Source organism: Coffea eugenioides, chromosome 8 (genome assembly GCF_003713205.1).
Source record: "Coffea eugenioides isolate CCC68of chromosome 8, Ceug_1.0, whole genome shotgun sequence".
In the NCBI taxonomy this organism is placed as follows: domain Eukaryota; kingdom Viridiplantae; phylum Streptophyta; class Magnoliopsida; order Gentianales; family Rubiaceae; genus Coffea; species Coffea eugenioides.
In genome coordinates this window covers 46,215,185-46,237,145 of record NC_040042.1, presented here as the reverse complement: position 1 = coordinate 46,237,145, position 21,961 = coordinate 46,215,185, and the positions used below count along the sequence as shown (strand labels likewise).

The following is a 21,961-nucleotide window of genomic DNA, read 5'->3' as shown; positions in this document are numbered from 1 at the left end:
TAGATAAATGGACGCCTTGAGACAAATTTCCCTGTTTTTGGAGTCGTTTTATGTATTGTATTTACCTGTGATTATCACCATCTTCATTGAATGGGAAAGCATATTTGTCGAGTGGGAATCAAAATTGTCTCCAACAATCCAACATTATTAAGTATGGTTGATCGTTAATCAGCAGTATCCAGAGATTTTTTCCTTGTTTTGTAGAAAAGCCATTACAAGAATTTCATCAAGAAAAAACAAAACATTAGAATCATGGTACGGATAAGATCTGGGATAAATTTTTCTCAAACTTGAGCTCAAGGGACAACCAAAATAAGGGTGGACCATTCACAAAGGTTTTTTTTTTTTTGGGCCAAACTCTTATACGACACTCGAATATTGTTGAAAAGCAGAAATAATAAGGTTACAGTCAATGGCTTCATGGATAAAGTATTGTTATTATGGTCGGATGCCTTCAGGTTAGGTGCTGGCTAGAAATGGCCGGAAAGTACCTATGTGCTCTCGTGCTTTGTTTAATTTGTCTGAGAACCCAGGGAAAGAGATAAAAATGGATTAAGGTTTCGGATAAGAAGCTTTGCTTTAGAATATGCAAACGAATTACCTGCTGAATTTAAGGAATTTGGAGCAACTAACAACAAATTTTCAAGCTAGAAGCCTATATAATTTTTAACTCAATCTCCTGACCAGGCAGGCTTGAGTAGGGAGGGGAAGGTAAAAAAAAAAAGTAACTAAAAACAAAAAATAAAAAATAAAAAAGAGTAGAATAATTAATTGTTTGGCATAATTAATTTCCCAAGTCAGATGTATATCATGCAACTATAACTCGCTACTGTAATCATAATTAACCAATTGTTTGACAAATGAAAAGATCTCAAAGCCACTTAGTGTTTGCATCTTCTCAGACTTATTATTGTTACAATTGGTAGACTTATTATTGTTACAATTGACGTATGAATGATTAGTAGACTTAATTATTGCACACCTTGTATATGAACAATCCAGCACAATTCGATGCGTTTATTCTTTCCCACAGATTTTGAGTTCTGTTCTTGGAGATCTTACAATATTCACCTGCAGCTTGTTGGAGCGGCCTTGAATCATTAATTCTTCACCTCCACTTTATTCGATGCGTTTATTCTCTCCCACAGATTTTGAGTTCTGTTCTTGGAGATCTTACAATATTCACCTGCAGTTTGCTGGAGACGGCTTGCATCATTAATTCTTCATGCAGAGTATCGACTCGCTCATCCATGTACCAACCGCCTCCAGTTTCTAAATGATAATCATCACAATAGAACCTATAGGGTGAGCGGATCCACAGTCGTTCAAGTGCTGGAGCATTTTTTACCAAATAAGTAGCAAAATGAATTTCATTTACTGTCCCGTGAAATCCATTAAATTCCACTTCTTTTAATTGACCAAGGCGTCTGGGAGGCCATTCTCTTCCTCTTTCTTCATTGAAACCTCGACAAAGTAACTAAAGCCAAAATAAATCAGTCAGGTTCTTAGCTAAATGCATCGATAGAACATGTGATGCCCAACCTTCTAAAATGAGAAACCAAAATGAGGAGAGTGAAGAGTACATCATAATAAGTTCAGAGAAAGATGTACACTAATAATCATTTGTTTTTATTTTATCAGGTCACTGAAGATGCACAAAGAAGCAAAACCAAGTATTTTAGTCACAATAACAAGCAATGATTTTCATAGCACGCTTTCACTTCTTTCAATTTGCCAAAATCATTCAATTAATATCTGCTTAAATTATAACCTTCAAACATGACTTAAGATTGGAGAAGAGAATTTGGTTGAGTGAAAAGTCATGGACATCAAAAGAAAGGTCACCTTGGGCAAAGTTCCTACACATACTGTGGCATGAACAAGAAGTAGAAAGGAGAGAGACAAACAAAAAACCAGGAGAACAAAGTTTGGCGGGCAGTTAAGTTGTTTCTCCATGCCAATGGACTGTGGCATCAACAAAGAAGGGTGAAAAACAAAAGACCAACAAGTGATAAATTGGTATTCTTTCACTTTAAAAATCTTCCCACAGATTGCAACAGTAGAGTCGTGATTTAAGCAGCATTGTCTCTTCAAAGTGACACCATTGGAAGTCACACTTCTGACTTGCATCTTTAAAAGCAGCGTGACAAAAAGTGCAAAACACATGCTGTGAGAACGTTAGAAGAACAATTGTTATTTCCCAAAGTTTACTCTGAAATAAGTACCTATGGATCAGCTTTATTCCATAGGCCTGTTTATTGGGGTAGGAACAGGGAGAGTGGGAAGGGAGAAGCAGGGCTCAGAGAAAGAGCAAAGCCATGCCAGGATGCAAGGCTATAGCTAGTAAGCAGCAAAAATTAGGAGTCACTATAAGCATGCAGACACTTATTTGATATGTCAACTGCCAACTATTCACATACTGCATTCTAAAAGGCAGAAGTGGAGCTTAAAGAACAAGCCAAGCCATGCAAGGACGTTGGGATGTAGCAGGTAAGCAGCAAGGTTCACCTTCAAATTGGGACCGACTATGGAATAAGCATGCAAACACTTACTTCAACTATAAAATATTCACATACTGCATTTTAGAAACAACACATCCATCAACAGCTAAAACAGAAAGCTCTTATACAGAATGAAGAGGAAAAAAGACATGCAAAGGTATCAACATCTAAAGAGAGATTTACATCTTACAAACTGGATATTGAAACGATTTTCAATCAATTTAACAAATAAACGAAGTATCTTATACATTACAAATCCACAAGATGTAAGAAAAAGATAATCTTGTACATTATGGACATTAATAGCAATGCTACAACTAGGGCCACCAACAAACCTTGCCAAAGCAAAATCTTATCTAATTCTGCTCAACCAAACAGATGCTCAGCTCAGATTCCATCCAATATCAATTTTATAATAGAAGTGGAAATTATATAAACAAAAAATTTCCTTCCTTTTCTACAGATAAATTGTTTATAATTCGATGGAAACCCCTACATCTGATGTCATAGAGCTAAAATTGACCTTGAAACAAATATGTCAAACCTCTAATCATCCATGCAAATCACGAATATATACACATAAAACATCAAAAGTTGAAAGGAAATCCAGTCATTCTGGTTTTGCTAACTTTCGAAATTTAAAGTCAACCAAACTCTCGATGGAAGATTGGCCTAGATTGTAGTCAAGCTGATTTGACAATAACCCTAGTTGAGGCAATCAACTTAAATGCTTCATATAAGCATCCATGACTAACATCAATTCACACTGAAGGCCATAAGGCTGAGCTTAAAACACTAGAATACTGCTTCTGAGTGAAGGTCATGGACTTAGAGAAAAAAAATTAAAATGGGGCAGTACAAGTAGAAAATATGACAGTTAGAGAACGCTGTAAAAAAGACATTCAGAATGGCAAAAAGAACAGTTTCACAGAGTACTTAACAAAGGATATTATCCCAAATAGACCTAAGGAAATGGAATCATCAAGACTAAAGAAAATTCATTCAGCATTTATTCACTTAGCAAAAAGCACCACAAATTTTAAAAGCAAACTAAATGTAACAATGCCATTTTGAAAATCCAATCTCTTCAAAGAAAGGGCCAATATCTCTTGCTTTAGTTATTCTAAGTCAAAGAATATTAGCCTTTTACAATGTTTCCAAAAAGATGGTAAAAAGACGCTAACTATAAATCAACCCCACCCCCCAAAAAAAATCTCACAAAGAAGGGGAGAAAATGGGAAAAATTAATAGATTTAGTAACTAACCTGCAGACGAAATTCTTCTAAATGTGGACAAGCCTCCAAAATAGGCACAACATTCAGTAGATCAGGTGGAGACTTCATTCCTGGGACAAAATATAATGTCCTAAGATTGCTGAACATATCCATCTTTCCAGGTGTATATTTTAGCTGAATCAAGAGAAACAAAAAGCATGAATACCACTGCCAAGAATTGGACACAGAAAATGATGATTGCCATAGTCAATACAAACCTTGTCACTGTTTGTTTGGAATAATAAGTTTTTTAACTTAGGACAGTCCTTCAGAACTTCTCCAAAAAAATAAGGTATGGAACCATTGCCACTGAAGGTGATGCGTGCATCTTCTAGTTTGGGAACACAGAGCGAAAACTTTATCGGGCCATTGTGAAAGAAAGAAAAAGTAATCAGGTTGCCAGCACAGATATCAATCTCCTCCAAACCAGGACAGGAATGAACATACAGAAACTTCAATTGGAGACACGGACCAGAGATAGAAAGCTTAGGAGTAAGTTTACAAAATCCGAGTCTAAGAGTCTGAAGGTTAACACAAGAAGACAACATTCTCGGTAATTCTCCATCACTCAGGTGAACCAAGTCTAAATAAAGGCCCTCAAGGGAATTAAATTGGGTAGGGAAACTTGGTTGCAAAGAACAAGCCAATAAGCGCAAATGTTTCATTGTAGCTACTGCAGTAAGAAGCCGAAATGAGACAGGGAAAAGCTCACCCATGTTGGATTTTGCACATTGACAAAGAGGCAAAGAAGAACAGATAAATTTGAGGTCAAGTTCCTGAACATCTAAAGTAGCTACAACCTGCATCCATTGAGTGAATTTGGGCTCAAATTCTTTCATGAAACAGCATGAAATTCTCAAATAAGTTATGCTTTGACCTGAATAAAGCTGTAAAGACTGATCTACAGCTTCCAAAAACCTAAACTGTACCCAATGGCTACCCATATCGTGAGAGCAATTAGGCCTAAACATGTCAAGGCAATCTAGGTGGAGTTCAGACCTAACTTTGCAAACATTTTTCCACCTTCTTGACAAAATTCTTGTCCCAACAGCCTCTATCAGGTCCAAACGTGAAAGGACATCTGACAGCAAATCATCTGGCAGTTGACTGATACTATCCTCATTCGCAAGACCATCATCAGCCTGATTCAAAATTCCAAGCACAACACAATATACATGTTAGGAAAAAGAATCTATCAATGCATCATACCCACTAGATAAACTAGCAAACATTATAATAACAAACTTTTTCTGATAAACAACTTATCCTTTCCAAAAATACACTTTCAAATTGCTTAACATAATAGAGCAACAATTGCTTCTTTTCCAGAGGAAAACAATAAGATTTAGCAGATATGATTACAAATGCATTACTATGGGGCTGTTTCGCTTGCTTTACATTTAACAAAAAGGTGTTTAATCAGAATTAGCAAAAGATACTCTTGGAAAGATTCAGGATTTCAGTTCTCAGTTCATTTGCCAATTACAAATAATCTAAAATGTAGACACAAAAGCAAACAAGAACATCAAAAGAACCGATGCTGGAAAATTAGAATCTAAAATCAGTTGAAAAGTCAAATGAGAACACCCCCCATTAACATAACAAGAGTGCCCTGCCACTTTTTCCAATGCTAATGTTTGATTACGTCTTTACCCACTGGAAATCTTCTTCCTTTCATTATTATTACAGAAAATATATCTCAATGTTCACAGAAAAGACACCCAGATTCAACTTGAATAGTTACAGTCTACTCAAGAGTTAAACCAAACTGTAATCAAGTTAAAACTAAAGACATAGATTAAACACAAGTCACCAGGTTTTTCATCAGAATCTTAAAACTGTTATTACAGTCTAAGAAAGAGCAATTGAAAAAGTTTATCCTAACTAATAATGGTAGGTCACTTGGTTTTTTTGACAACTCATACTTACCTGACCATTTTATTGAGTCAAACTAAAACTCAATTTTCACAAAACTTCTCAATAAGCTCAATAAATTGGTCCCTACCAACCAAGTCTCTTTCAGTTTTTGAATGTATGTCCTATTATTACAGAATAGATTTTCTCTTCCATAATATGATTCCTTAAGCAGCGCCATACTATAACTGTCCAAACAGCAGAACAAGCAAACATCTTTCTTGAGGAAGCAAGACCTATCAATATTTGCCAACTCGTCTTTGTCTGATGACTGCCTCAATTGAAAACTTGGGTCGGCTCATTTTCATAGGTGAGGTTTGCCCATTGGACTTAATATCCATTTGCGCTCTAAACACCATATCTGTTTTCTTTTTTCTCTTTGTACAAACAATAAAGAGGCTACTTCTAATGTAACGAATAAAACTAACATATATTGTGGCAAAGTGAGCTTCGACCATCATTGTGCTAATAATTTTTTCTTACAACTGTTTATTCTAGACTTGGATATATACTAATATTCCCAATGTCTCAAGTTGAGTCATGGGAATGGCTTGTGAAACTTGGATACTTGGAAACAATGGGGTGATAGGAAAATTAGATAATCAATAGCAAGTAAACAGGTGGAACTGTGTTCATGTTTATTAATCAAAGTCTTCCATTCATTTTTAAAAAATGGGTTTCCTTAGAAAAGTATGAATATTATGTAGCTATTAGTTGTCATATGCTTCTTATTATATTTCGTGATCAAACAATGCATAGCATATTGCTACCAAAGTAAAACAAATAACTGAGCATAAGTACCTTATGAACAAAATCTTGCTCGTGCTTTTCTTGCAAAACAATTGCTTTCCCCTGTCCACCAAAAGATTTAATTGCTTTCTGAATGGCCGCCCCAGTTGCCGCCACGAGGATTGCAAAAGGCAAAGCTCTGTTTCCAAACCAGCACATTGTTGTTTGTTCCTGAAACAATAACGAAAAAGAACTTCTTACATATTGCCAGAATACTTCTATAGTACCTCTGCGGCCAACGGGATGCAATTTTCACATTTAATTTACAAGCTCAAATCCAAAAAAAAGAGTAAAATAAACTAACAAAAATTTGATTTTCACTTGTTAATAGCAGTACTTATTAACAACTACTCCAAGCCCAAAAAAGAGAGAACGAAAGGAATTGCCTTTGCAATAACAATTACTTCATTTTGCTGTCTCCAACAGCAAAAACTAACAAAGATGCAATCTTTTGAACCAAAATAAAACTAACAAAGATACAACTTTTGCAAGATAATTTATTTCATTTTGCTGTCTCCAACAGAAAAACTAATAAAGATGCAATCTTTACATGTTAATTGGCATCATGGCTAAGATTAAGCAGCCCTGATAAGGGGAAAGAGGATAAAAGTATACAGGAAACAGCAAAGATATGAATTTTACTTGTTAATAGGCAATACGGGATAACATAAAGCATCCCCTACCAGAAAGAAGATAAAACGAGAGAAAAGTACTTTAATTTCCCTGACCTCCAACACCAATACCAACGAAAAGATGCAATTTTGACATGCAATTTGGCATGACAGATTAACTTTAACCAGCCCGACCCCCTATTCCAAAAAAAATTTTTTTTGAACAAAATCAAAGATTTTACTCTTATAATACATCTCAGAACAAAGTATCCAATGAAAAAGTCAGAAGTCAGTTAATATTTATAATTCACTGCAGTTGAACACGATGAGAAAGACTTGCCACCCAAATTACGCAATTGAGGAGACTTGCCACCCAGATTGCAGAGATTCACAAAGCAGAAAACCACCAAACGGTCCAAACCGACTCAGTGAAGATGCACATTAGCTTACGTGGAAGCTGCTCAACCCTACATATTAAAAGCACCGAACGCTGAGGAACAGTAGAAGTGTCGTGCCCTCGGTGTTCGAGTGCTGAATTGTGATTTCCAGCCAAGCCTGGGGGCAATTTGGGTTTCATTGGTTCTCTGTTGTAGGTTTTGTTTCCTTAGTGGTTCCCTTTGTCTTTGTGCATGTCAGTGGGGCCATTCCTAATGCCCCTCTCAGGTCAGTTTATTACGGCTTAGCCTAGGATGGATGTTAGCCAAAAGACGATAATAGCCCTGCCAACAACAATTTATTCCAGTTTTACAGCATTATTTTTTTAAGGTGTTTTATAAAATATTTTATTGTAATAGTGTATACGAAGAATTTTTCACTATAAATGTTTTTTGTAAAATTTTGAGAGGTATTTTTGAGATACGTTTTTGGATTTTTTAAAGTTTAAAACTTTTTATACTATTTTTTAGCCTACGATCGCCATTATTTCATCCCTCTCTTTTCTCTTCCTTATCCTTCTCTTTTCTTCTCTCATTTTTCTTCTTCCTTTCTTTCCTCCCCTCGTCCCTGCCTCCCTTCCCCTTCCCTTCCCTTTTCCAGCCACGTCTTACCCCTCTCTTTTCCTCCCTCCTCGATCTAGTCGAGACCAAATCAAGGCCTTTGGTCATGACATCATGGCCAGATCATCGGAAGGGCCCTTCTTTCTTCCGCCACGTCTCGCCTCTCCCCTTTCCCCCCTCTCCAATCTAGTTGAGGCCAAATTAAAACCTTGGGCCACGACATCGTGTCCAGATTATAATGTCACGGGTTACTAAATATGCTATAAACAAACACATTGTATGGCATTAACGATCGTCCAAGACTTAAATTTTGAATGGTTACTAGTTTAGTCTAATTTCTAAGTGTGCAGAATTGATGCGGAAGCTTAAACATAAAGAGTAAGAAGAATAAGGATGAAGGCTAGAAGGAAAGCTCTATATTATTTGAGACTCCAAAAGTTTCCAAAAGTTGCCAATAGCTAGTTTACAAATGAGAGAGTTTGACCTATTTATGAGCAAGTCAAGAATTCTTTACATGACTCTAAAAATTCTACCAACTAAACTACCCAATTTGTTTATTTAGATTGTTCCCTTATTTTATGCTACATAAGTGAGAACTTGTAGAAAGTTCCGCACATTACCAATTCTAAACCCCTTATGTACAAAACTCTTGAACAATCTAGAGTGTTCCGGAAGTCTCTAAATTTTGCTACACATTCCCTATAATGTTTGGAGAAACTTCCATGTTTTGGCCAGAGCTTCATGGCTAACCACTTGTTTGGGAGATTAGGTTATGGATTTACTACTAGTCCTAGTCTTTTGCATGGACACTATGTACAGTGGGCATGACTTGGATGGCCAAGTCTGGTCACGAGTGGGGATAGACACGATCGCGTGCGAATTGGGTGCAATTCTTATCATCCTCCCCCACTTGAACAAAACATCGGCCCTGATGCATTTGGTGCTCCCAATAGTCGTCGAAATTTGTCCTGAATCATGTACATCTTAACATCCTCCTCTTGTTTCGGTCAGAAGAAGTGATGTTGTATTACATTCAGTGCATACTTAGGTCCTGTTTCCTCAACACGATATTCCCGTATGATGTCCTCGCGCACATTGTCACAATTTTGCTTGTACACGGCATGCTCACTATGAAGGACCCCTTTTTTGTCAAGCCAATATTTGGTGGTCTTGCCTCTGGCCGCTAATATCTTCAATGCTTAGATTTGTGGATCAATTTCATATCTCTTTTATATGCGACCCTTCAATGCTACGGTGCCCTATGCACCGTCTCTCTGCTCGATTGGCTTGTGTGTTGCAGCCCCTTCCTCAAGCTTGTCCTCACATATTTTCCGACCCTTCACACCTTCCCCCTTGAGTTATTGCAGGCTCACCTCGTTCTCACGGGAAACATTCACAACACAATGTGCCCTTTCTTGCGTAATTAGCATAGTGTTTTCGTGTGGCACCATGATTAGTTTAAGGTTGTCTATGAATTTCATTCCAAAGACTACCGTATAATCGTCCATTAAAATGATGGTGAAGGTTGTCATCCCAACCCATTGTCCCAATTTGACGGGTACATTAGTTGCTATCCCGTCTAATGACACCCACTTTTCATTGCTGTCTTTGAACTGATCTTTGCATGGCTCCCATATTAGACCCAATGATCATGCGGTATTGTCACTCGTATAGTTGACATCTGTACCCATATCAATCAAGACCTATACCTTGCATCTGTTGATTCTGGTGTCCACATACATTTGGTCTCACCTTTGGTCATCCACCATTGCTTCAACCGCGTTAAGCATCATACACTTGAGTTTTCGCCATTCCTCCTCGTACTAGCATTCTTGAATGATAGCATGTAGCAACTTTCTCTATGCAGAAGTCCCTTGAAAAATTTGATGGGTCTTGACATGTATAGCAGTCGAAATTCTTGATCTTGCCCTTGTTGCCTTGAGCCCATTTAGTTTCATCTGTGGCGGAAGGAGTTTTCAACCCTTCATGTGATTTCGCAAGATTTGAGTGACAATCTCCCCGACTTGAGCCTTGGTCGGATCTCTTTCCTTTGTCCCTTCTATCATCCCTTCATAGGATCTTATATAACTTGGATACAACCGTTGTTTCAGCTAAATCTTTTACGTGCCGGCTTTGGAGTTGAAATTTGATCCATGATCGCAATTTGTCCATAAACGTGAAGAATACGTCCTTTGGCGACATATTTGGTATCTCTAGCAAGAGTTTAGAGAACTCCTTCACATACTCGTGGACATGTTCGTTCCTATGTTGTAAATGATGAAACTTGGCACGAGTTTCATCTTCCATGTCTGCTAGTTAGAATTGCTTCTTCTGCTCGTTCTTGAACGCGTCCCAAATAGTGATGATGTCAGACCCTTTCCTTATATCATTACACCTTCTTCGTCACCATACTAAAATTGAATCCTTCAAATATAATGGGGTTGTTTGCAGCTTGCCTACTTCCTCCATGATGCCAAGTGTGTCAAAATATCATTCCAACTCGTACAAAAAATTTTTTGTATCACATCCCATCCTTGCTCCACTATAAGTATCGAGTATGTGGCACCTCGACCCTAAGTGCAGATACGGTGGCTCCCATTGTTCTTTGTATGTTTAATTTGTCTAGTTCTAAGCGAAACCTTTGCAACTCCTCTCGAATGTACGAAGGCTCCGTGATCGTTGCATTTGCTAGCCAACTGTGCTCTAGATACATCAAGCTCCACATTGGGATTGGCAAGCTCCTCTTGGAAAGACCCCATCATAAGTCTAATCATCTCGTTCCCTTTGAGAAGTCTACCAACAGTCTTATTTAGCACGACTTACATGTTCCCACATAACTCTTCCACCTCAGATTGCGCTATGCATTCATCGAACTCAGCCCAACAGTCTTGGTGATTAGTAATGGTTAGCTCTATCGTAGTTAGCCTCTATTCAAAAGCGGCCAGCGACTCTTAAATGGCGAACTTGTCCTGACGGCCCTTGCTTCGAGTAACCCTCTCTGGTTCTCGCAAGACATGCTTATTCTCAACCTCTCATTGTATGCTAGCATCTGATATAATGGCTATTCACTTGTCACCTAAACCCACGGTATCAGCACAGTTCCGATAACAACTGTCATGGGCTGTTTAATGTTCTATAAATAAATGAAACATGCAGCACTAGAGATTATGAAAGCCTGAAATTCGTTGTGCATTTTATGTTTTTATTTAAAATTGAAGGTGTTGCAATTTAGTTGTTATTATTTAGTTTATGTGTTTACTTGTTTCTTGTGATTAAATAATTTGAATATACGCTATATTAGTATTGGATCAACTTTTATAGGAATTAACTCTAGATTAAGAAACTAGTGGGGACATAACATGATAATCTAGAAGTGAGGGATAATTGTTAGAGTAACTTTTGACAACTTACATGTGTTTGGCAAGTAGAGATGACAATTTTGCTAAGTGTTGGTAATCAACCACAAGACATAAACCTCTTTAGTGAAAGCTTTCTTTTGTCTTTCTCCATTGTTTAGCCGAGAGAAATAAGCAAAGTTGAGAGAAAAATTAAAGTTTTTCTTCCTTGTTTCAGCCGAGAGACTAGAGGGAAAGGTGCAAGATTTTTCCTTGTCTTGCTCCAACCTTCTAGCCGATAGTGAGAGAGAGAGAGAGAAAGCTTGAAATCCTTGCCATTTCTTCCTTGTCTTGCAGCCAAGAGAGCCCTTGCCTCCTTCTATTTTCCCCCAACAAATCAAGAAGAGAAAAGCTCCAATATTCCAAGTTTATTCCAGCCAAGAAATTGAGTGGTGAGTGAGAAGTTTTGTTCCTTTTCTGAGTCTTGAAACTGAGGAAGAAACTAGGAAAGTTTGAGGGATTTCAACCATGACCAATTCACAACCAAGGGGAAAGAGCTTGAGAAAGATTGGAGAAAATTTGCTCCATCCCTCTTGTTGCAGCCGAGAGAGAAAAGAAAAAAGTGGAAAGCTGTCAGTCTTGATTCTTCAATTTTCAGCTTCAATTTCTTGGGAAAAAAAAGGTAAAAAAGTGCTGTAAATCTTTCCTTCTTCCATGCCTTTTTAAGCTTTAAGGATGTAAGTTAGATTTGAGCAGAAAAGAGAAAGTTTTGGTGAAGAAAAGTTTCAATTTTCTTGCTGAAAATTTTGCTTAGCTGATGACAGAGTTATTGTGGTAGTTGATGACAAATTTTGTGAAGTTTTTTTGGTAAAATGCTTAGCCGAAACAAATATGTAATAGAACTAGATTATTGCTAATTCCTTCATTTTATGTTGGATAAATGATATGCTGTGTATTTGGTATTGTCAAACAAGTGGAAGGTTGAAATTTAGGGTGACAATCATCCCTGGGTAGGTTTAGTAAAATGATCATTACTTAGTGTACAAAAATCGAAATTGAATGCCGTTAATTGCATTTGAAACTAGACTCAAAGTATAAAATTTGAGCTTCATTTTATATACACACCAAAAATTGGCAAAGTTAACTGAAAATTCTGTCTTGCACAAGTAAAAACTAGAATGTTGTAGTAACTTGCGACTCAATTTGGACCAATTTATGAACTGAATCTATTTGAGGTATCTTCTAAAGATTGTTAGTACTTCAAGTCTAGTTTTTAAGGGGATAATTTTTATAATTTATTGGCATTTATAATTTGAGTTATGATTTTTCAAAGAAATGATGCTCATTGGAAATTTTGTTTTGTTGGAACCGTGGGGAAGAAGCTGTGATTTTTTCAACTTTATCCCTAAAATTTTAGTTGTAAATTGACACATCTTGACTCTATATACCTGCTACCACCTAAATCTAGTCATGTATGTGATATTTGAGGAGTTAAAAGCATGAAAAGATTGACTTTTAAAGCATTTTCAAAGCCGAAATTTCTAGACAGCAAATCAAGAAGGAAAGCTACGAGTTTCAGTTCTTGTTTTTCAAAAATTTTGTTAAATTCTATCTAAAAGCACTTTACATACCTATTATCTCTTTTATCTTGCCATGCATGTAGTGTTTTGCTTGAATCCAAGTGAGATAAGTGCCGATTTTTGGAGGAACCTTGCTGAAACTTTTATTTATGTTGATATTTGAGAATCGATGGAGTAAAGTTGAGAATTTTGTTTTAAAACAGAAATTTCTTGAAAAGTTTTGCTGGACTTTGAAGCTGCATGCCCTCATTTCAGTGTTTACGTGATTGTATGATGGATCTTGTTTGATAATTTGGAAGATTGAATGAAATTTTTGAAATGAACATGACTGAATTGCTGATTTATATCCAAGAGTGTGGCTGTGTTTTCTTCCAGTTATTTCTATTGTGCAAATATTATTGTGAAATGGAATTGTGCAAATATTGGTCGAGAACACTCTATAATCCTCCATTTTACCTTGTATTTTCTACTTACTCTGACTAGAGCAAAAAACATTGAGTTTTAGGGAAAGAAACTCGAGCTGTCAGCTATTTGAGTTTGTTTTGGACCGATTGAAATGGTTGAGGATTTCAAACTATTTTCTAAATTTTTTGGGAACTCCGACCAAACTTTAAGTTTAAAACAACCTAGAAAGTATGATAGTAAAATGCATGTTAAATTGAAGAAGATCTAAGCTAAGAACTAATGGACTTTAGATGGAAAACATGAATCACATTGTGCTAAAAATTCTGTTTCAAATTATCTTAAACTCGTACTTAGATTTTAGGGTCTAACTTTAAACTCTAAAATAGAAATTTATCCAAATCTGACTAAAATCCCATTTACACTATCTCATAAGAGTTTTGCTTCTAAAATGATCTGTATAACTTAAATTCACTGATTTTTGGAGAAAAGTTTGAAGTAATATTGGTGACAATTTCTATCAATAGTAGTTGAGAGAGTGAGGACATGGTTTCCAACCTTATTTTCAAGAATTTGATTATAAAACTATATATACCTTAACCTACTTCTTTGATAACTCTTCTAAACTAGAATTTTAAGTGATATTATAGTCGGTTTGACTAAGATAGTATTTTGGAGTGAAAGTTAGTAGCGGAGAAAAGTTTAGTAATTGTAGTTTGGGCATGTCTCAGGAGTCGATGGTGAGTTAGAAGGAAAACCTATAATCGAGGTGTGACGATCCACTTCATTTGGTGAGTGTTTCAATGGTATGGTCTGATTTGTACTTGATTCAAATGCTGTTTTGATAAGATTATCGATTGATTGAAATGCTAGCTCTCTTGAATTGAATATTGGTTAGGCGAGTGTATAATTTATCACACTCGACTTAATTTGACTATATTGTTATTCTTGGTTTTGATGATCACAAAAGTTCGTTTATACTGACCAAGATTGATCAGGCCTGATGGAACAAGGAAAGCATATGTTTGATTGACTCCAGTCTACGATGCTTTGGATGTGGCAAACAAGATTGAAATAATATAAACGAATTTAGTCATTGTTTTGTTCCAATCAAAGATACTGTCTTTTAAGTAATGTCTAGTTTGTCATTCTTGGTACTTTGAAATGTTTATCTAACCTCCTTCAAATACAAGTGTTTTTATCTATCCAAGAATCAGGTTCAAATATGTCATGAAATGCAAGACAACCAAAATGAGAAGCAAAAACAGGACAATCAGGTCGGACGGCCGAAAGGAAACTGTCGGACGTCCGGAAGGATCGGACGCACACCTCGGACGCATATCAACCAGATCGGACGTCCGAAAAATTCCAAGATAACTTGCTAACTCTCGGCCTACGATCGGACGCTGTGCTGTCGGACGACAAAAATCTCATCGGACGTCCGAACTTCAACTTGGCGGTTTTCGGACGTTTGGTTCGGACGATGATTTGATCGTCGGACGTTCGAAAGCCCCAACGGCTAGCTGACCCTTCATCTGTCTTCTATCCGTTGGAAGCTTTAATGAAGCCCATTTTTGTTCCCCTTTAAAAGCAAACTGTTCTGAACGAAGGAAGGACTTTTGCACACTTTGTTTACAAGATCTCAAGAGATATTTTAGCTAGAAAATAGTCTCCAAAGCAAGATTTGTTTTAAAGTGGTGTGAATTTCTGGTGAGCATTTCTTTTGTGACTGAAAGGATCTTTAGTGTAGCTTTGTTGAGGGTTTTTCTGAGTAATTGTAAAACTTCGTAGCTTGACTAAGTGAGGCTTAGGGCAAGGAAGAAGTGCTCCCTCCATTGTACATCTAGTTGATCTTCTTTCATCTAAGAGAAGTTGCTCTTTCTAGTGTGTGGTCTTCAAGTTTGAGGATAGCTTGGTAGACACTTGGTTTGATTCCCTAATTTATTTTTCTGTTTAATAAAATTCTCATTGCTTGTCTATACTTGTGTTTCTGATCAATATTGCTCTTGTCTTCTAATCTACTTGGTTGATCATTACTAGAAAAGAAGGTAAATTTTTATTAAAGAAAAAGTGCGTAAATTTGGTTAAGATTTTAATCAACCCAATTCACCCCCCCCCTCTTGGTTGTCTTTGGGACTTACAATTGGTATCAGAGCTTGGTCTCCTTGAGATTAAGTTCTAACGGCTTGGAGTAAAGATGACAACCAGTCATGCTATATTTGTTGAGGGGCAATCTGTTACTAGGCCTCCCATGTTCAGTGGCTCCAACTATGTTAGCTGGAAAGAACGGATGATTATCTTTTTGCAATCTATTGATATTGAACTGTGGTTTATTGTGAGTGAAGGACCGCATGAAGCTAACTTTCTTGATGCAGATACAGGGCTGCTTCGGCCAAAAATGAGAGCTGAAATGAATGCTCAAGATAGGACTAACCTCACATTGAATGCCAAGGCCATGAATGTTCTTTATAGTGCCTTAGATTCAAATGAATCAATTAGAGTGAAAGGCTGTAAATCAGCCAAAGAAATGTGGGATAAGTTAAGAGAAATCCATGAGGGTGATGACAATGTGAGAGAACAGAGAAAGGTCATCTTGGTCACAAAGTATGAATAATTTAAGATTGAACCTCTTGAGGATATTGACAAAATGTTTTGCAGGTTCACTGACTTGATCAAAGATCTCGAGGTGTTGGGCAAAGAGTACACCTTGGGAGAGAAGAACAGAAAAATTCTCAATGCATTGGGCAAAGAATGGGAAAATAAAATGACTGCAATAGAGGAGGCTAAGGATTTAAGTTCTGTGCCTATTGAATCTATCATTAACTCACTAACCTCTTATGAGTTAAAACTGAAATCTAAAGTGCAGGAGGAAGAGGATGCTAGAGCAAAAAGAAATATTGCTCTAAAGACTACTCAAAGTGAAGATGATCCAGCTCACTTGGATGATGAAGATTCGGATGGTGATGATAATGATCTTGCTCTCATCACAAGAGGTTTCAAAAGAATCTTGAATAAAAGGAAGTTCAGAAAGGGAGGACCTAGCAATCAATTCCAAAATTATTCATCAAATGCAAGGAACAAAGGAAAACAAGAATTCAACAAGAAGCAAGTGGACAAATGCTATGAATGTGGACAGCCTGGACACTATGCAAACGAATGCCCCATGAAGAAAATGAAAGATGGAAAAGCTGATCGAAAGCCAAGATTCAACAACTTCCAGATTATTTGGAATGAATGCAACTCTGAAGGGGAAGTTGAAGAAGAGGAAGAATCAACTCAAATGGCCTTCATGGCTATTGGAGATAATGAGGTAACTTCCATACACTCTCAATCTGAAAGTGATGATGAAGAAGATGATGATCTTGAATCCTTTATTGAAAAACTGCATAATGCTTTGAAGGAATCTTATGATAAAAACAAGCAGCTAAAACAGAAAATTACTTTTCTCATTCATGAAAATGCATGTCTCCTTCAACAAAATAAACAACTAAAGACTGACAATGAATATCTTGTAAGAGCCGGATTTGATGTTCAGAATGAGCTTGATAGAAAGACAAATATTTGTAAAATGCTGAAGGAAAGACATGGTGATTTAAAAAAGAGAATGGACAACTTGGATGAGACTTTGAAAGCAAGAAAGCAGGAGTTTATCAAAAGGAACATGTCACATACACATCCTACTATTTTTCAAAGAACATTTGCACACAACAAAAATGCACATGGTTTCACAACATATAGAAAAGGTGGATTGAGATATGTCAAACCAGTACATGTTAAGGACTCTTCCATTATGTGTGGTTTTTGTTGTCAAAGAGGGCATTTGAAAGGTGATTGCTATGTGAAAAGAAATCTGAACAAAGGGATGAAATGCATGTGGTTAGTTAGATACAATGCTAACTATTGCGGACCCAAAAATTAAAAAGGGTACCAAACACTTTCTATTTTCAGGAAAAAGGATCAAACAAGTCCAAATGGTTTATTGATAGCGGCTGCTCAAGGCATATGACCGGTGATCCCTCCTTGTTCATAAAGCTAAAATCAAAATCAAGTGGAAAGGTGACATTCGGTGATGATGTGAAAGCTAAGACAATTGGTATAGGAGATGTTGGTAAGGATGGTGAAACTTTTGTCCATAATGTGCTCTTAGTTGATAACTTAAGTTATAACTTGCTTAGTGTTAGTCAATTATGTGATAAAGACTTGAATGTGTTATTCAAAAAACATGAATGCATTGTGCTTGATTCCAAATATAATATTGTGTTCAAAGGTAAGAGGTTCAACGACATATATATTGTGGTTCTTGATAAAATTGATTCATCTAGCTTGAAATGTCTTAAAGCTTCAAATGAAGATCCTTGGTTGTGGCATAGAAGACTTTGTCATTTTTACATGGATTTACTAAAGGAAATTTCGAAAAAGGAGTTGGTTAGAGGCTTGCCAAAAATCAGTTTTGATAAGGACAAAATATGTGATGCATGTCAATTTGGGAAGCAAACAAAAAATTCCTTTAAACCTAAGATGTGTGTATCTACTTCTAAACCTTTGGAACTCTTGCATCTTGATTTATTTGGTCCCACTCAAATTACTAGCTTGGGTGGTAAAAGATATTGTTTTGTAATTGTTGATGATATTATTTTTGGTGCTACTAATGAGTATCTATGCAAGGAGTTTTCCACCGCTATGCAAAATGAATTTGAAATGAGTATGATGGGAGAATTAAATTTCTTCCTTGGACTTCAAATACATCAAGCGCTTGAGGGAATTTTTATAAATCAAGCAAAATATACCAAGGAATTGCTGAAAAGGTTTGGCATGGAGGACTCAAAGCAAGTTGGAACTCCAATGTGCACTTCTACAAAGCTTGACAAAGATGAAGAAGGTAATCATGTGGATGAAAAGCATTATAGAGGTATGATCGGAAGCCTACTCTATTTAACCGCAAGTAGACCTGATATTATGTTTGCTGTTTGCTTGTGTGCTAGATTTCAATCTTGTCCAAAAGAATCACATTTGAATGCTGTAAAAAGGATTTTTAGGTATTTGAAAGGTACATTAGACTATGGTCTTTGGTATGCTAGATCTAATGAGTTTGCACTATATGGTTATTCGGATGCTGATTTTGGAGGTTGTCGTGTGGATAGAAAGAGTACTAGTGGAACTTGTCATTTTCTTGGAAATTGTTTAGTCTCTTGGTTTAGCAAAAAGCAAAATGCAATATCTTTGTCTACAACCGAAGCGGAATATATTGCCGCTAGTGCATGTTGTGCTCAACTTTTATGGATGAAGCACACTTTGAATGATTTTGGATTGTTGTATGACTGCATGCCTGTATTCTGTGATAATACTAGTGCTATAAATTTGACCAAAAATCCTATTCATCATTCTAGGACAAAGCACATAGATATAAAGCATCACTTTATTCGTGATCTTGTTCAAAAAGGTGAAATATGTGTAAATTATGTTTGTTCTAAAGATCAATTTGCTGATATTTTTACCAAAGCTCTGCCATTAGATCAGTTCATTCATCTAAGATCAAAATTAGGAATAATCGAAAAATCATCCTAAAATTTCTCAAAGTCTTCGGACGTCCGAAAGAAGATGAACGGACGTCCGATGATGTTCTTCAGCCATTTTCCAGAATTGCGCCTGTTCGGACGCAACTGTCGGACGCACAACTTCGTTCGGCCGTCCGACAGTGCAACGGCTCATTTTTTAAAACAACTTTCTTCCTCATTTGCTTCAGACTCTTCCCATTTTATTTCCTCTCGGACGAAAACCCTCTTGTCTCTCACTCTCAAATTCATATCGTTCTGAAGCCCCCATTCCCAAATTGACTCAACCAAAACAGTTCCTGATCAATTGCGAGTCATTATTCCTGATCATTTCACAGAATCATCTATCACTTCGCACATTCCCAAATTTTCTTCAAAACCCTATCTTTTCATAACCGCTCTGTCAAATCTTCTACAAGGCTTTTTTGTTCCAAAATTTTTGTGCGATTCACTTTCCTACTACTGTGTGTATCATTTGCATCTATCATTCCATACATTTCGCACAATGGTGAATCTAAGGGGAGGAAAAGTTACTGCCGGACGCAAGCATCCACTCAGGGATGAGGATGAGAGTCTTCCCACTGTCAAACGGACATCCAAACGCTTCAAAAGAGGAGCTATCAAGGGTCAAATGTCACGGCCTACACCACAACCCTCCTCTCAGCCTGAATCTGGACAGGGGACATCTTCTCAACCGCCTCCAAAATCAGCCCCTCCTCCTACATTCTTTGATGATGCTGCGAAAGACAAATACTCCTGGATATCCCAGAAGGGTGTCATCCCTCAAAGAACTGTAAACCCCTCTGAATTTCGCTCCATAGGTTTAGAATCCATTCTGAGTCTATTTGCTTTCCAGAAATGGTCACATCTTATTTCTATGCCAAATGTCTACTATCCTGATATGTTGCATCAATTTTTTGCCAATCTAAGGAAAGGTTCTGACCAAACTGAAATATTTTCCAGGGTTAATGGGGTAGACTTAATCTTTGACTCTGAAATTGTGAACTCCATTTTAAATACTACCATTGAACGTTTATGCAAAGATAAGATTGCTAATTTCTTTTCCTATGAAGAGCTCCCGACTGCGGCAAATCATTTTGATGGGACAAAAATGTTAACCTATTTCAAAAGAAGTTTTTCCTCACCTGCTGATGCTAAATTGAATGATCTGGCCCCTGTGAATTTAATTGCTTTTTCTATCATTTCAAACCTGCTTGTGCCTACTGATGGCCATAGAACTGATGCAAACAAAATGGAGTTGTACCTCTTTTATTGTTTTCAAGAAAAAATTCGTATTGATTTTGGTTTTGTCATGTGCAAGTTTTTACTTCGCTATGCCACTGATTCTCGCAGAAAATTATCTTATGGAAAGTTTCTTCAAAAGATTTTTGAGTTTTACAAAGTCCCTATTCTAGGTGTTTGTCCTAAAGAAGCATCTTCTTATGCCTTTACAAAAGGGTATTTTGAAAGGAAAAATCTTGTTTTTAAAGATAATCTGTGGGCTTATAAGGGTGCATCATCTAGTGAACTTAGGTCTAAGGCTGCACATGATCCTTCATCTATTCCACTCACTCCCATTCATCCTAGGAAATCTGCCTCTAAGGCATCTTCCTCTTCCAGTGATGAAGTAATTGAGCTCCTTCGTGAACTCAAACAGCATGTTCTTCTTCTAGAACATGGTCTAATGCTCACTATGTCCTCTGAGCAACAAACTGCCTTCCTAGACAAAAAGAACCTCCTGTTTCCCCCCCTGTTGTTGAGGAAGTTTCCCATGACAAAGAGTCACACCCCACTGATCCAAGTTCATCAATTCCGGATCCTGGTTCTTCAACCCCTGTGACTCCTCATGGCACCTCTACATCAGATAAAGGCAAGGCACCAGTTGAAGAGGCTGCTGAAGATGATGAAGAAACTGAAGAGGAGGATCTTGGTCAATATCAGCTCTCTCGGAGGACACCTGGATCCACTTAGTTCATCATTTAGGACATTTGCATTTTGTTTGTCTCTTTTATGTTTTTGTAGGTATTCAATAATGAATATGTAATGTAATGGATATTTTAAATTTCGTTTTAGATGTTTAAGTACTGTTTTGATGGATGTCTGAATATTTTGATGAATGATTGTCTATTCTGCTTATGTGAATGTAATGAATTTGTGGATTGTCTATTCTGATTGATGGTCTAAGTTTTGATGTGTGAACTTGTCTAAATTTGTGAATTTGTGGATGTGTTGATGTGATTGGTTGCCCGTTTGTGATGACAAAAAGGGGGAGATGGTATCAAATGATTGGATTGAGTGATGATTGATAATTGGTGATGTTGGCATGATTGATGATTGGTGATGTTAGGATATGTTGGATTGATTGTTTAAATTTGGATTGGCTGATATGCTTAATTGTTTAACTCGGATGGGCAGCCTTGTGAGGGGGAGTTTTTCAAAATTTTCAAATTTTGTGATTCACTAAGACAGGGGGAGTTCTTGTCTATTTTGAAAGGGGGAGTTTTCATTGCAATCATAAAATTTCATTTCAAACTTTTGTTTTGTCATCATCAAAAAGGGGGAGAATGTTATTCTTGGTTTTGATGATCACAAAAGTTCGTTTATACTGACCAAGATTGATCAGGCCTGATGGAACAAGGAAAGCATATGTTTGATTGACTCCAGTCTACGATGCTTTGGATGTGGCAAACAAGATTGAAATAATATAAACGAATTTAGTCATTGTTTTGTTCCAATCAAAGATACTGTCTTTTAAGTAATGTCTAGTTTGTCATTCTTGGTACTTTGAAATGTTTATCTAACCTCCTTCAAATACAAGTGTTTTTGTCTATCCAAGAATCAGGTTCAAATATGTCATGAAATGCAAGACAACCAAAATGAGAAGCAAAAACAGGACAATCAGGTCGGACGGCCGAAAGGAAACTGTCGGACGTCCGGAAGGATCGGACGCACACCTCGGACGCATATCAACCAGATCGGACGTCCGAAAAATTCCAAGATAACTTGCT

General features: G+C 36.9%; 1 protein-coding gene across 5 annotated transcripts; it reads right to left on the bottom strand.

The window, feature by feature from the left end:
* Positions 1 to 784: 784 nt before the first annotated feature.
* Positions 785 to 7,570, bottom strand: LOC113781031 (putative F-box/LRR-repeat protein At5g38386). Of its 5 annotated transcripts, none has more exons than XM_027326861.1 (6): positions 7,430 to 7,569; positions 6,491 to 6,649; positions 4,780 to 4,917; positions 3,994 to 4,575; positions 3,767 to 3,910; positions 785 to 1,477 (listed from the first exon to the last, which is right to left on the bottom strand). In XM_027326861.1, the coding sequence occupies exons 2-6, from the start codon at positions 6,635 to 6,637 to the stop codon at positions 1,133 to 1,135; spliced, it is 1,356 nt and encodes a 451-aa protein (XP_027182662.1). In that variant the 5' UTR covers positions 6,638 to 6,649; positions 7,430 to 7,569; the 3' UTR covers positions 785 to 1,132. The 5 variants fall into 5 exon arrangements, with proteins under 5 accessions (XP_027182662.1, XP_027182663.1, XP_027182659.1 ...); XM_027326862.1 differs by having other exon boundaries at positions 3,994 to 4,131; positions 7,430 to 7,566; XM_027326858.1 differs by having other exon boundaries at positions 3,994 to 4,917; positions 7,430 to 7,570.
* Between the last annotated feature and the right edge of the window lie 14,391 nt (positions 7,571 to 21,961).

What these genes read in the sequence shown, in the direction of transcription:
- LOC113781031 (XM_027326858.1), bottom strand. Translation starts at nt 6,637, where the DNA reads ATGTGCTGGTTTGGAAACAGAGCTTTGCCTTTTGCAATCCTCGTGGCG. An exon ending in AGCAAGATTTTGTTCATAAG is followed by an intron (nt 4,918 to 6,490) that starts GTACTTATGCTC and finishes ATTTTGAATCAG; the next exon opens with GCTGATGATGGTCTTGCGAA. An exon ending in TAGAAGAATTTCGTCTGCAG is followed by an intron (nt 1,478 to 3,766) that starts GTTAGTTACTAA and finishes TTTTGGCTTTAG; the next exon opens with TTACTTTGTCGAGGTTTCAA.